Raw genomic sequence first — 15,033 nt, 5'->3', positions numbered from 1 at the left:
ATCTAAATGTTGTTTCTTCTAGACCAATAATATTAGAAGATGGGACAGATAGATATAATTCTAATCATATGATTAGTGGAGTGGAGTGGAGTGAAGAATGGAGAATGACCAGCTTCTGGTACCAATTTCTTCCTTCCCCTCCTGGAAGGAGTCCTGTTTCCTTGCAGAAAGGGAAGATCATTGAATTAATATAGAGAATTATTCATATCTCTCCATAAGCATGAACATCCATGCAGATCCATATAGACAATACATAATTCCATAGGAGTGAAATACACATATGCCCTTTAAAAAGAAATGGGATAATAAAGATTGGGCAGGTGAAGAAAAGACTGAGTGAATGTAACAGCTACTTGACAGGAGAATGAATAAAAGGTTGAGACAATGGTTGACTGATAACAAATCAAAAATACATTTTTAACAGAATTCTCCCCCTCTCCCATTTCATTGCCTTTAGCTTATTTTTAAGTTATTACTTGTAGACTTTTATATCCTCTTTATAGAGACAAATAGTATCTGTAAATGGGAAAGTGGTAAATTCCACAGCCCAAGACACTCTTCTTTCCTAATTTCTTAAAATCATTGGTGCTCTCCAAGAACGAGACAAACAACAGTGGGCGTCAAAGGACTGATAAAACACCATTTTGAGAGCAAGTCCTAGGAAGAGAGGAAATGCCTCAAAGCTTGAAAGGCAAACTGGGAAGCTTTTCCAAGGACAGTTATAGGAAGAAGGAAGTACAGTGATAAAGAACACTGGAAAAGCCTGTGTTTGTGTTAGGGTTTGGGGAGGGGAGGGAGGATTTCTCCGCGAAAGAAAAATTAGTTTAAACTCCAGATAGATAATCAAATTAAATGGGAAAGGGTTCGAATAGGTTTTGGGCAAATGGAGACTTTCCATTTTTCCCCTTTGAGGCAGCCCCGAATTCGGAAAGGTTGTAAAAATTTTCCTCTCTCCCGGCACAAGCCCCTCCTTCTCTAAACCCAGTTTTCCTCTCGAGAACTTTCTGCGTTGATTAGCACCTTCATTTCAAAGTCACCGCTACAGCAATTTCCCTTTTCAGAGGAAAAGGGTGGGGGAGATCGTCAGGATTTCTCTGATTTCATTGCACACACGTCCTAATTCCAGTAATCCCCCAGTCTTCGTAGGTTGGATAATATGGTTCCCACCATTTACTAGCAGTCTAAAGGAAGTCTTGGATTTGATATGGGTGTGGTCAGGAGCTGGAGGGACTACCCGAGGAGTGCCTGGAGTTAATTTTGAGAAAGGAAGAAGATTGGGCGGGACACTGCTTCTCAAAAGGAAGAGGAGCAGTTCCATTCTTTTCAGTAAAAGGACCTTAACTCAGACCAGGAAAAGGATTGCGATCGCCGAAAGGGTAATAGTCCTGGCGAATGGGAGACTTAGATTCTTGTTGGAAGCAAGCGCCCAGCTAGCTTTCACCCCTGGACCAAGTTGAAAGAACAAGGAATGGGGGTGGGTACGGGAATTGCGGCAAACTGACAATAGGAAACTTTTGAGTCGGGATGGTTGATTCATCCCGAGACCATGATGGGCTCAAAAGAAGGAGTCTCCCAAGAAGAAATAGTTATAAATACTCCTACACTCCCTCTCCCCCTACATATGACACCACCCCCTCTTCTTGAGCTACAAAATTTCGGGAGGCTGGAGTTTGTTGGATGGAAGGACATCTGGGCTGTTCTTTTGTGAAGTAGGGGGGAAGGGTGTTGATAGCAGAGGAACTTTCTGCCACCAAAGCAGCTACTAAGACAAAAATCATCTACAACAACGCCCCTTCAGTTGGTGACTAACGAAAGAATGGCCCAGAGCCAGGTTCAGTCTCCCACCCCTACCCCCACCGTTATTCCCCCTGCTCAGCCGGAGGCTGCTGGGGCAGCATGAGCGAAGTTACGTATGAACTTAGCTCACTGGCACATTAAAAAAAAAAGGGGGGGCGGTGCTCCCGTAAGGAGGGGTGGGGGCTCTGGGGACAAAACATTATAAAATAGAGACCGGGCTGCCAGGTTCCAACACTCCCACTGCAAAGACTCAAGGAGATTGAGCCCAGCAAGGCCAAAGCTAGGGACTTGCTTTTCTTGCTTAACGTTTCTCTTATCATCCCAAAGAAAAAACTAAGCACGAGGCAGCAAAAGGCAAGACGCTGAGTACAAGAAGAAGATTACTGGAGTACGGGAGATTAACCAGTTTCTTCCCTCTCTCGCCCTTCTGCCTGGAGAATCCCACCGAAAAAGAGACGTAGACATTTCTTCCACCATCACCATTTGCAGATCAGCAGCCATCAGAGAAACAAAACGCCAAGCAATCAGTGTACCAGCTCCTTACCCTCAGTTTCTAGTTAACGCAAACTTTTTTTTTCTGTTGTAAACTTAGATTACTGCAAATATTACTACCAAAAGTAATACTTAAAAAAATAAAGACGTCAAGGTTTTCAGGCTCCCTAACTGAAAATATAGCTTTCACACTTAAACTGACAGAGAATGGGGGCAGTAGCGTGGCCGCTGGAAAAGTCCCTGCCAATTTTGATGGAAGCTTCTCTGGTAGTAGTGGTAATGGTTTTATTAACTATGCCAGGAGTACACTGTCGCCCTGTGGAAGAGGACGAGGAACTAGTGCTTCCAGTCCCGATGGATTCTCCAGAACCAGGCAAAAAAGTCTACCGTTTGGATGCCTTCGGGAAGCGCCTGACCTTGGAGCTACACCCGGACAGCAGCTTCCTTGCCCAGGGCTTTACGCTTCAGTACTTGGGGAGCAAGCTTGAGGAGGAGGGGAGCTCATTCATCCCCACGAACGACCTGTCGCTTTGTTTCTACTCTGGCACAGTGAACGGAGACCCCTATTCAGCAGCTGCTCTCAGCCTCTGTGAGGGCATCCATGGGGCATTTTACTTCCAGGGAGAAGAATATTTCATACAACCGCCTGCCACCAACGAAATTCGCTTCTCCTCCTTTTCCTCCCCAAAGGAGGCGCAGCTAGAGCAGCAACTTCACCTCCTCCGGCGGAGGGTGAAGGGCCAAAGCGGCGCCAAGTGTGGAGTCACTGACCAGAACTTCCAACAAAGAGAGGCCGAACCAGTGGAAAAGCAGAGGCAGCTGACGGAGGAGTGGAAGCAGCGCCAAGAACCTCTAACAGGTAGGTGCCGGACCCGGGACAGCCGAACTCTTTTTCCCCTTTCTTTCCCTATATAGCCTTGCTTCTACTTAACGTGGAAGATGCCCCGTGAGAAATTTGCTGTGTGCACACATGCCTATATTTGTGCATATGCAACATGTTTAATAGGAATGTTTCATAGGCCCCAGCACACATCGTCCCCTCAGACACAGATTTGCGACTAATGTTGGGAGAAATGAAGTCAGTTCCATTTACTAAATGCTAGCATCTTCGCACCCATGAGAAATCCAGAAACGGATACAGGGAGAAAAAGTCATAATCCTGGGACGCCGATGCCTGGAGGACCCATGGGACGAAGAGTGAGGGGAAAGAGATAGAGACAGTTTCATAACCTGAACTCCTTCCTGCTTTAGTAGTGTGGCAGGAAGGAAGGGCGGGGATTTCTCTCCCCACCCCCATCCCCACGATTTTTTCCTTCCCTTCTTTCTTTACCCAGTGCCTTTTTTACTTCTTGGCATGTTTAATTTCGTTTCAGCTGTACGTACTTTTGTCGTTTTCCTTTTCCTAACACTGATTCTCTCTCTCTCTCTCTCTCTCTCTCTCTCTCTCTCTCTCTCTCTCTCTCTCTCTCTCTCTCTGTTTCTCTCTCGTTCATTCTCTCTCTCACTCTTTCACTCTCGCACTCTCTCTTTCTCTTTTCCTCTTTATTACTTTCCCATTTCTCCACATGTACACACACATATATGCATAAATATATGTACCTATACATTAGTGAATCTTAAGGAGAAGGGCCAGGATATTTATTTTGATGGTAGTGAGTTGTGGGTTACTTCCCCCCACCTCCTTTTACTCTCCCAAGTTTGGTTGCTCACTGGGCTGCCACAGCCTTGTTTTTTGTTTTCTCATTTCTACATTTAATATTTGCATTAAGGAGTATATTACACCTCCTTATTACACCTCCTTACCTGAGGCAAATCTCTTTGCTGCATTTAATCAAATTCTGTCTTCTTTCCTATTAGTCCTTTTTACTATAGTAATCCTCAACAACTATTTCTCTTTTTTAGTTTATTTCATCCCCATTCTTTTTTCTACTTATTTTTGATTGCCAATCTTTGTCCTAAATTCCTTTATAGTCAACTACACTTTCTTTTATTCTAGATTGATCTGCTTCATGTATTCCTTTTTATTACGGATATTTCCTTCCCCAAATTTTCTCTGGTTTCCACTTTTGCTTTATAATTGCTTGTCATGCAGTGTTTTCTATCCCCTTTGATAGAACCTGTTACATCAAGAGAATATCAGTCTTAGGGAGACATTGGAGGGAACTCCAATTAAAAAGGGGCAGGGGGAGTTGTTACAGAGTTTTGTCAGTGACCTTACCACATTCTTTTTACATTTGCTTTACTGCTGCTTTTTCTTTCAAAAACATAGAGACTATAACAGAGAGATGGAAAGAGAAAGGCTGGGGATCTCAGAAGCTTTGTGACAAAACTGGCACTTCAAATTAGTCACATTTAAGACTGCTCTGAGTCAGGGAAGTGATTTGAAGTTGGTTTTCTAACCAGGACTTTGCATGTCAGGCACTTGTTTCCTTAGGATGTCAAAAAAAAAAAAAAAATCAGCCTACAAAGTAGAGTGATTTCATATGTTGCCTTTGGCAAAAATGTCAGTCCCCATCAGTTAAAGAGGAACTATACAGTCTGTAGATTCACTCTGGTATTGGCCTTTGAAAAAAAGCTAAAAAATATGGTACTCTATCTTCTACATGGAGTCCAATAATCTAATTCAAGAACTGATTCCTATCCTATGAAAAAATAATACTATATACAATATAGAATAATACTATTGGCTAAAGGTTAATTATGATAGCAATTAGCAGTAGCAAAAATGACTTAATAGATATGATTTTGTTAATACTGTCCCATTTTTAGAGCCATAATAAAAGTATTATTTTTATTCAAAAGCACTTGTTATTTTTTAAAAACAAAGATTACAACTAAAAATACTTCTAGTTAAAGACAAATTTAAAGGACTTTTTATTTGAGGCATATGTTTTGCTTTGTTTAATTGATGTGAGTGATTACAACTAAGCTATTCTTACAAGATGACTTCTTGGCTAGTGTTATGGACAGATTATTTTTCTTCTTTTAATACAGGAACTGGAAACACAAGGAAAAAAAGGTTTGTGTCTAGCCCTCGTTATGTGGAAACCATGCTTGTAGCAGATCAGACTATGGCAGATTATCATGGCAATGGTCTAAAGCACTACCTCCTGACTCTGTTCTCCGTTGCATCCAAGTTGTACAAACATCCCAGTATTAGAAATCCAATTAGCCTGGTGGTGGTGAAGATTTTAGTCATCTATGAGGAACAGAAGGGGCCTGAAGTGACCTCCAATGCTGCCCTTACTCTGAGAAATTTTTGCAGCTGGCAAAAGCAGCACAATCCACCCAGTGACAGAGATGCAGAACATTATGACACAGCAGTTCTTTTCACCAGACAGGTGAGGAGGCAGAGGGAGGGAGGAAGGAGCAAAGAGCTATGTTAACTTGAAATAAAACTTCAAAAAAAAAATCGTAAAACGTTTTTATTTTTCAACTCTCAGCTGCTATGTTCTACTTTACATTTTTTCGGAATGTTAAATCAGATAAAGTTACTGGGTCTTATGATATTAAGGGTTCTAAAGGGTTCTAAATAACTTAGCCATGTGTAGACTTTATCTCCCAACTTCCAAGGAAAGATTTGTTCTTTAAATATCGATGAATATCTGTGCTGCAATACATACCTAAAACCAGCCTACTAAAGATCTTCCAAGGTTAATTCACTGTTCAGGATTAATAATAAAATTGCTTTCTTTGTCCTAGAACCTTTGTGGTGCTCAGACATGTGATACTCTTGGGATGGCTGATGTTGGAACAGTGTGTGATCCAAACCGAAGTTGTTCAGTTATAGAAGATGATGGTTTACAAGCTGCTTTCACAATGGCCCATGAATTAGGTAAGTAACATTTAGAGTAAGATTTAGGTCCAATTCACTTATTAAAGCTGATAAAAAATATATACAAATCTGAGAATATCAGTAGATAATAAAACTTGTTAAAATAGATAACATAATCAAAATATCAAAATAGCCTATTTTATTCTTAAATAAGACTTTAGGAATCATTGATGTATGCAAATTGTTTTGTATTCCAAAATACAGTCTTAAAAGAGTTATTTAAAGTGACAAAATTTAGGAATTCTGTTGAACTTTTAAATATTTCAAATGGTAACATATTTACAACAATTGCTTTGGGATATAACCCTCATCTTGTCCAAAACTTCTTAAACTGTGAGTTGTGACCCCATATGAGGTATCATAACTGAATGTGGGAGTCATGAAATTATGACTTATTATAAGTAAATGTTTGATTTGAAGACCTGTTTTATATACCTATATGCCTAGGGTCATTTAAAAGTATCTTGAGCATAAAGGGATTATAAGAGGGAAAAGTTTAAGAAGCCCTGATCTAGCCTATGGTGGTTGATTCTTTCTACCTGTTGCTAACTACATTTTCCTTATTCATCTTCACCCAAGATAATTAAGGAAAATGTTTTTTCTCGTAATTTGCTAACATTGCAATCATCTCTTTCAATTAGATCTGGCACCCCATCTCTGTTTATTAAATATTACAGTTAAATGGAGAAGCCTCTTTCCCCATAAGTGTGATCATCTATCTCTCTCTTCTCTTTCCTCTTCCTTCTCTCATCTCTCTCTGACTCTTTTTCTGTGTTTCTTTCCTCTCTTCTCTCTCTCCTCCAATTTGTGAAGGGTGGCCTTCATTTCTTGCTCTGTTTCTGAATTTCTTGATTTCAAAATCATGCTTCCTAGGTTCCCTCTGGACAGAGATGCTGTGTTTGCTTGTATTTGTATGCTCAGTTTTTATCACAGTGCCTGACACTTAATATTTCTTCCTTTCTTCAGTTACCATCATTCATCTCTTTTGGGGTTACATCCAACTACTCCAACATTTTCTTTATAATACCTTTTCTCAAGATAAGAGTTATATATTTTTATCAAGAGAGGAATTCTCTTCACGCTCTTTCTCTCTGTAATTCACTCAGTCTCTCTTCAACTATGAAATAGGAAATTCTTTAGAATGAATGAGTTGAACTCCCAGTCTTTTCATAAAGAATGACTCTTCAAAAATGACAATTAAAAACTTCCACTTTACCAGATTCCAATCTCTCTTAAATATAAAGTTGTGACCCTTTGTAGTCTCTGTGGAATACCCTAATGAATCTGGGATTACACTTGTATCCATGTTTGGTAGATTGCAAAATATGACCACTAAATGGTACATCTGGTGTCGTTTCTCAGGTCATGTGTTTAACATGCCACATGATGATGCAAAGCAGTGTGCCAGTATCAATGGTATAAACTGGGATTCCCATATTATGACCTCAATGCTTTCCAATTTGGATAGAAGCCAGCCTTGGTCTCCATGCAGTGCTTACATGATTACAACATTTTTGGATAATGGTCATGGTAAGTTCTGATTCATATTGTAATGTGCCCTTTGAATATTCCATTAAGAAGTCAATTTTTGGGGGGTTTTCTTTAATTTATTTTATTTTTCTCTTTAATGCAATTTTCATCTTTCTGATATTTTATCCTGCTTTCAAATATGATTTTGTATCTGAGTGGGCCCCCAAATTATCAGAATAATTATAATTTCAAACTGAAAAGTAATTTACAACAATTTAGTTCATAAAGTGTTTTTTGGAAGAATACTAAATCAGTGTTATGGATCTATGTTTTTGAAATTGTGACAATTTTTTCTATTATTCTACTGTAACCATCTACTATTATTCTAGTGACTAAGTCTTAGATATTGCCTTTGGATCAAACAATAATTTGGCTCTGGGTATCCAAGTCTTCCTGACTCTAGACCTAGCATTCGACCTACTTTATTATGATTTAGCTCAGTGAAATAATAACTTAACAGTAATATTTACACAAAGTTTTATAATTTTCAAAGCACTTTTATAGCCTTCTCTTAGTTTCTAAAATTAACCTGTTGCTTTAAGAGAAGAAGACAGACAGCCTAGAAACCAAGAACTAGATTAACATACTGGCCATAGTTTATAAATTGGTTTCTGACCAGGAATAAGTCACTTAACCTGTAGACAATTTTCTGATTATATATTGTTAGAAAAGATGCTTTCCTTCACTAGTAGAGGTTTTCAAGTTTTCTCACTCAAAAGTTGCCTATGCTGACAAAAATTACAGTCAGTTTCTATCCTCAGTGATATTTGTACAATGCTTTTATAATTGTCAAAACATTTTATGTGCGTTATAATGATTATAATAGCTGAAATTCATGCAGTGTTTTAAGATTTAAGAAGGATTTTTTTTGACATCTCATTTGATTTTCACAATCCTATAGCATAAGGAGTGAAGGTTTTATTATCATCCCATTTTATAGATAAGAAAATTGAGGTTCAAGAAAGTTAAGGAAATTGTGTCTCATCACACATCTGATAGTAGGGACTTGAAGCTGGGTACACTAATGAACAAATTCATCATGCTCTCTAATTATACTACATGTAGTATTTTGTTAAATTGGAAAAAAAAACTAAGAATCCATCTCTTACAACAATTTCAGTAAATGTTTGTTTTTATTAAATAGGATTTGTCGATTCTTTTGGTTTACAGGAGAATGTTTAATGGACAAGCCCCCCAAGCCCATACAGCTTCCCTCTGATCTCCCAGGGACCTTGTATGATGCTAATCGGCAGTGCCAATTTACATTTGGCAATGACTCCAAACATTGTCCAGATGCAGCAAGCACATGTACAACTTTGTGGTGTACTGGCACTTCTGACGGAATACTTGTGTGCCAAACCAAACACTTCCCTTGGGCAGATGGTACTAGTTGTGCAGAAGGAAAATGGTGCATCAATGGCAAGTGTGTGAACAAGACGGACAATAAGTATTTTTTTGTGAGTATTACTGCTGAGCAATTGCATATTCCACATTTATAGATTCCATCATTTTACAAAGCACTATTTAAAAGACCAAATTGAGATTAAAAATCTTGAAAATTAAGTTAAAAGAAGATATAAGTAATTGACACATGGGAATTAGGTCTAGAATTGAGGAAGTTATTATAGTGCCAAGAGTTTAGCAATCTTTGTTGAATTTATCCTAAAATGCCCCTTTGGTGGTTTTCTTTCTATAATTGAATGTTACATGTACTAAATAGATTCATTTGTTTCTCTTTTTAGACTCCTATTCATGGAAGCTGGGGACCTTGGGGACCTTGGGGAGACTGTTCAAGGACTTGTGGTGGAGGAATACAATATACAATTAGGGAATGTGACAACCCAATCCCTAGGAATGGAGGAAAATATTGTGAAGGCAAAAGAGTGAGATATAGGTCATGTAATATTGAAGAATGTCCAGATAATGATGGTGAGTAACTTAACACACACATTGAAAATGATTGAAGCAAAAAGACCTATTAAAAGATGGTGATCTAGTATCTGTTCATTGTATTTGCAGGAAAAACCTTCAGAGAAGAACAATGTGAAGCCCATAATGACTTTTCTAAAGCTCCCTTTGGAAGTGGACCTGTTGTAGAATGGATACCTAAATATGCTGGAGTGTCACCAAAAGACAGATGTAAACTTATTTGTCAAGCTAAAAACATTGGTTATTTCTTTGTTCTTCAACCAAAGGTAATTTAAGTCTCCTTTTTTGTACATTAAAAAAAAAGCCTTTCTGCTAGCTCTTCATGCAACTAAGCCATAATACTTTTTCTTTAATTTATCTGATTAATCCAGCATTGCTTTAAAATCAATGCTCTTGTTCTTCTCCATGGATCATAAGGTCACAGATTTAGAGGTTGAAAGGACCATACAGGCCATTTAGTCTAATCCCCCTTAGTTACACGTGAGGAAACAGGCCCAGAAAAGTGAAATGATTTGTCAGGTAGTAAGTGATGGAAGTAGAATACAATTGCAGCTGACTGCTTTTTGGCTTTTTATTTTGTTCAACTTTAATAGATATTTAATTTATGTATTTATTATTTCTACAGTTTATTTCAATGAATTATATACATCAAAATCATATTGGACAAAATCTATTTTTAAAAACAGCTTAAAATATTACCCATAGCTTAAATCACTCTATTTTAATTACATGTTGTACAGCCTCTAGGGAATGATTGTCCAGATACTAGTTAATTATTGATAGTCTTCCGTTTTTTCATTGACTGAAAGCAGCACCTTCAGTTTATTGAGAAGGATAGAAGTACAAACATTTGAATATCCTTATTTTTCAGGACACATTTTGTTCTAATCAGAGCTTCCATACTTATATTGTGGCCTCATTCAGAACTGTTGTTGCCAAGAAAGAAATTAAACTTTTGCCTTTGAAGTAGAAATTTAATTTGCTACAGTTTAAAATTACAGTCCATTTGCTTTCCTCATTAAGTTCTTTAGCACTGAAGGCAAGGAAAATATTTGCAAATTAGAGATGCTAATAGGGGAAACTTCCTCATTGACATAGCATGCTTTTGGTACTATGTATGTGTGGTTACAATGGAAGACTGTTTTTGAAGTAAATGCTTTGATATCTTTATATTTTGTTCAAGGTTGTGGATGGTACTCCATGTAGTCCAGATTCTACCTCTGTTTGTGTGCAAGGACAATGTGTAAAAGCTGGCTGTGATCGTTTAATAGATTCCAAAAAGAAATTTGATAAATGTGGTATCTGTGGAGGCAATGGATCTACTTGCAAGAAAATTTCTGGCTCAATTACTCATGCAAAGTAAGTGTACAAATATATATTCTGTTCCTTTCCAAATAATAGGTTTATTATTATGTGTTACATATCATTATTTATTTAACATATTATGTATTATTATTATTTATTATTATAGAAGAGATCTAGAAAGCACCTTCATTATATAAGTAAGGAAATCAAAACCTCGAAAGTTAAGTGAGGAATAGGTATCAAAGATGGAATTTGAACTCAGATCCTTTGTCAATGTTGTTTCCAATGAACCATGAATAAATTTGAGGTGTTTAAAAAATTCCTTTCTAAATTTTCAATGATTTTTCTAAGGCTTTTGAAAACTAATCATAAAGATTACTTGTAAGTAGGCTAAATAATATGATCATATAAGGACTCAAAATCTGAATTTTTCTTTTTCATAGACCTGGCTATCACGATATTGTCACTATTCCAGCTGGAGCAACTAATATTGAAGTGAAGCACCGGAATCAGAGAGGCTCCAGAAATAATGGAAGTTTCCTTGCCATTAAAGCTGCTGATGGTACTTATATCCTTAATGGTGATTTTACACTCTCCACATTGGAGCAAGACATTAATCACAAAGGTAGTTTCCTGAGATACAGTGGCTCCTCTGCAGCTATGGAAAGAATTCGCAGTTTTAGTCCTCTTAAAGAACCTTTAACTATACAGGTTCTTACTGTGGGCAATTTCCTTCGACCTAAAATCAAATACACCTACTTTGTGAAGAAAAAGAAGGAATCTTTCAATGCTATTCCTATTTTCTCTGAATGGGTTATTGAGGAATGGGGTGAATGTTCCAAGTCATGTGGACTGGGCTTGCAAAGAAGATCTGTAGAATGCAAAGACATTAATGGGCAACCTGCTTCAGAGTGTGCTAAAGAACTTAAACCAGAAAATACTCGACCTTGTGCCAATATACCATGTCCTCAATGGCAGCTAGGTGATTGGTCTCCATGTTCTAAGACATGTGGAAAGGGTTACCGAAAAAGAAGCTTGAAATGTCTATCCCATGATGGTGCCATGTTGTCTCAAGAAAGTTGTGATCCTTCAAAGAAACCTAGAAATTACATAGAAATTTGTACTATCACAAATTGCAATTGAATAATGATCAGTTAAGGGAAAAGGTGGAAGTGTCAGTGCACTGAAGGTAAGAGGGCCAGAGGTATCCAATGTATCTTGCATGTAATTCTTAAGAAACATCTTTGATATGGCCCAGTGCAAATAGGTATTTGTGATATCACATCATAGGAATGTATTGACAAAAACAAATTTGATGGGATAGTAAATGAAGCTCACTGACTCTTTATTTCTAGTTGATAATGCCTTAGAGTCTGTTACAAGTTAAACCCAGAAGCACTGGCCAAAATGAATTTAAGCAACTTTTTCTCACCTTTCTCAGTTATTATTATAATACTTTTAAAGTTCTTTGAATCTGGAGGAAGATTAGAATCAGAAAGAAATATAGCTAAAAGTATAGCCAAGAACAAGAATGGAGGGATAGTAGAAATAGTTGTTTTGTTGTTGCTGTTTTTAATTAAATGTTTCAGTTAACATTCATTTTTCATGGCTTCTCTGGTTTCAGAGAATAATTTTATGAATAATGCCCTTTTTAAAAAAATTAAGAGTGAAATTCAGAATGGTCTAGCATAAGAAATAGTTTCATTCTGAAGTAACTAAAATATCTGAATTTACTTGTAACTTTGTATTATCCTCTTATTTCTGTAGTTTATTTTAATTTAAAAATCATGACTCTAGTCAGTAAAACTATATAGATTTTCATTATTGGAATAGAGACAATTTTCCTGTGGGTTCAGGTGTTAGCTGGAGATGAAAGTATTTGAGTGGGTTGCCATTTTTTGGTGATCAGGAAATTGAGCATATTTCTTAAACTTTATATAGTCTTATATTGATGATGTGGATTAAGAGTTACCTCTTTAGCAATCAAAAGTACAATGGCATAAGAAGAGTTAATGCCAGATCACGAGTTGATAATTTAGAAACTGGTCAATGCATTTAGGACATCAATCTCACTTGTAACATGCTAAAGACTCAGCTAAAGGAGAGCAGGGCCATTCATAGCACTATGCAGTCACATGAAAGAGAATATGGTTTTTTTCCATATGTACATTGTAAAACATGTTTCTATAAATTATATGTACTTTATAAGTATTTAATAATTCTGTTCCTTCTAGGAAGGACTACAGTTTGTTATAAATGCATATAATGAACATATTTATTTTTATACTTCTTACCTAATTTGATCTAAGTTATCACTTTTTTAAAAGGTCATATAACAAGAGTATTTATATAGTATATATTATTACTAAAGATAATAAAAAATAAGAATTTGAGAACTCGTTTATTTTGTTGAAATATAAAATGATTCTGAGAAGGAAAATCAGAAATGCATATTATACTTAAAACTAATAATTGCTTTCTTAATTTTAAAAAAGAAATTAGATTCCTATGTAGCTAAATATTGGATTGACCCTTTTTATTGACTAACTATGAAAGAATATAACCTGTGGTTTCAGTTAAAATAGTTGTATTTGGTTGTAAACAGTGTTTTTTTTTTTCACTTTCACACAATATTTCCTGTATTTTAGTGCTGCATCTAATAAAATACCCTATAAATTCTTGACTGAGACATTTTTAATTTTACCAAGCTCTTTATGCTTTTTGAATTGTGTTTTTCAAATTACTCAGCACTCTACACATAGATAAAATTATCTATAAGATATATTTAAGGAACCAAGTAGAAAAATAAACCTTACATCTCACTCAGCTAACCATTTAACTGTCATCAATTCCCTGTATTCATCTGCCCATCAGGGGAGGTCTTCACACACTTGGGATAGACATCTCCCTAACTCACCATTGCTTTAGGATCTTTTGCTGAATCATTTATATGCTATCCCCTAATTATGAATATAACCCAAGCTTGCCTTCTCTTGATAAACTTTCTCAGGGTAGTTTCATGAGCTCTCTTTGGTTTAATTATCTTCTTGATGCAGCTAACTTGTGTCTATATTCCCAGTCTTAATCTCTCTTCTGAGCTCCAGACAGACATGACCACCAGTAGTCAATTGGATATTTCCAACTGTGTCCCAGAGACCTTGCAAACTTATCAATTCATTCTTCTCCCAGAAACCCACCCCTCTTCTTAATATCCCTATTTCTGTGAAAAGAACTAGCATTTTTTCAGTCACTCATGTTTAAAAAAAACAAAAAAGTTCAAAAAAAGAAAAATGCTCTACTCTTCATCTTCCACATTTCTTATATAATTTGTTGATTCTGTTTCCATTATACATCTCACAATCTGGATTCTGTTGCTCCAGATCAGGCCCTCATCACCTTGTTCTGGAAAATAACATCTTTTTACAATATACAACCCCCTGCCTCCCAAAAAAACCACAAAAAACACCCAGATCTTTCTGCTTTAAATTTATGACCAGACCAAGCCATCAAACCTACAAGATGGTGCTAAAATGATACTTCTCATGCATTGGTCTGATCATATAATTTTCCTGCCCAAATATAATTTCCCTTGTTCCCTAGGTCAAGTACAAAGACTTTTGTTTAGCTTATAAAGTCCTTGGTAATCTAACTCTAGCTTACCTTTTCGATTTATTACATGCTACTCCCCTTCATTCTTGCTTCATTCCAGCCAAATGCCTTTGGACAAACTGTTCACCCTGCCTGAAATGCACTCTTTCTTCACCTCTACTTTGTAGAATCCCTATTTCCTTCAAAATTCTACTCAAGCACCATCTTATGCATCAGGTTTTTCCTATTAGCTATCCCTTCTCCTCAGTTTATATTTACTGAAGTCTATTGCAATAGTTTTGTTTAATCTTTTTGAATGGGAAGTTCAAACCTGACCATCCTTATACCCACTCCTGTGTCTCCCTCTTGAAACCTAAGTACCTAGCTTCTGAATTCACCTCTCTTTCCCTCACACATATTTACACAAATCTTGCCTTTCATGAGACTTTTCATTTAGAACTAGAAGGTAACTGTACAGAGAATTGCAGATTTCTCTGTATAGTCACCACCCTGACTTACACCCTAAGTAGGAATCTTAACTATGTTTGGAACAGAGC

At 36.8% G+C, this 15,033-nt stretch overlaps 1 protein-coding gene across 1 annotated transcript; it reads left to right on the top strand.

Annotated features, from left to right (window-relative positions):
• The first annotated feature begins 1,009 nt into the window (after nucleotides 1-1,009).
• Nucleotides 1,010-13,571, top strand: ADAMTS1 (ADAM metallopeptidase with thrombospondin type 1 motif 1). Its single transcript, XM_051984842.1, has 9 exons — nucleotides 1,010-3,148; nucleotides 5,284-5,630; nucleotides 5,992-6,124; nucleotides 7,487-7,654; nucleotides 8,825-9,111; nucleotides 9,397-9,583; nucleotides 9,674-9,849; nucleotides 10,767-10,942; nucleotides 11,332-13,571. Exons 1-9 carry the CDS (start codon nucleotides 2,497-2,499, stop codon nucleotides 12,029-12,031), a joined length of 2,826 nt encoding a protein of 941 aa, XP_051840802.1. The 5' UTR covers nucleotides 1,010-2,496; the 3' UTR covers nucleotides 12,032-13,571.
• The last annotated feature ends 1,462 nt before the right edge of the window (nucleotides 13,572-15,033 follow it).

This window comes from Antechinus flavipes, chromosome 3 (genome assembly GCF_016432865.1).
Source record: "Antechinus flavipes isolate AdamAnt ecotype Samford, QLD, Australia chromosome 3, AdamAnt_v2, whole genome shotgun sequence".
Classification (NCBI taxonomy): Eukaryota; Metazoa; Chordata; class Mammalia; order Dasyuromorphia; family Dasyuridae; genus Antechinus; species Antechinus flavipes.
The sequence above is the reverse complement of the archived record's forward strand: the minus strand, read 5'-3'. Positions and strand labels throughout refer to the sequence as shown.

Bases quoted from the DNA above. Each gene is read 5' to 3' on its own strand.
- ADAMTS1 (XM_051984842.1), top strand. From the start codon at position 2,497: ATGGGGGCAGTAGCGTGGCCGCTGGAAAAGTCCCTGCCAATTTTGATG. The intron at 3,149-5,283 runs GTAGGTGCCGGA...CTTTTAATACAG, and splicing joins GCGCCAAGAACCTCTAACAG to GAACTGGAAACACAAGGAAA. The intron at 9,584-9,673 runs GTGAGTAACTTA...TTGTATTTGCAG, and splicing joins AGAATGTCCAGATAATGATG to GAAAAACCTTCAGAGAAGAA.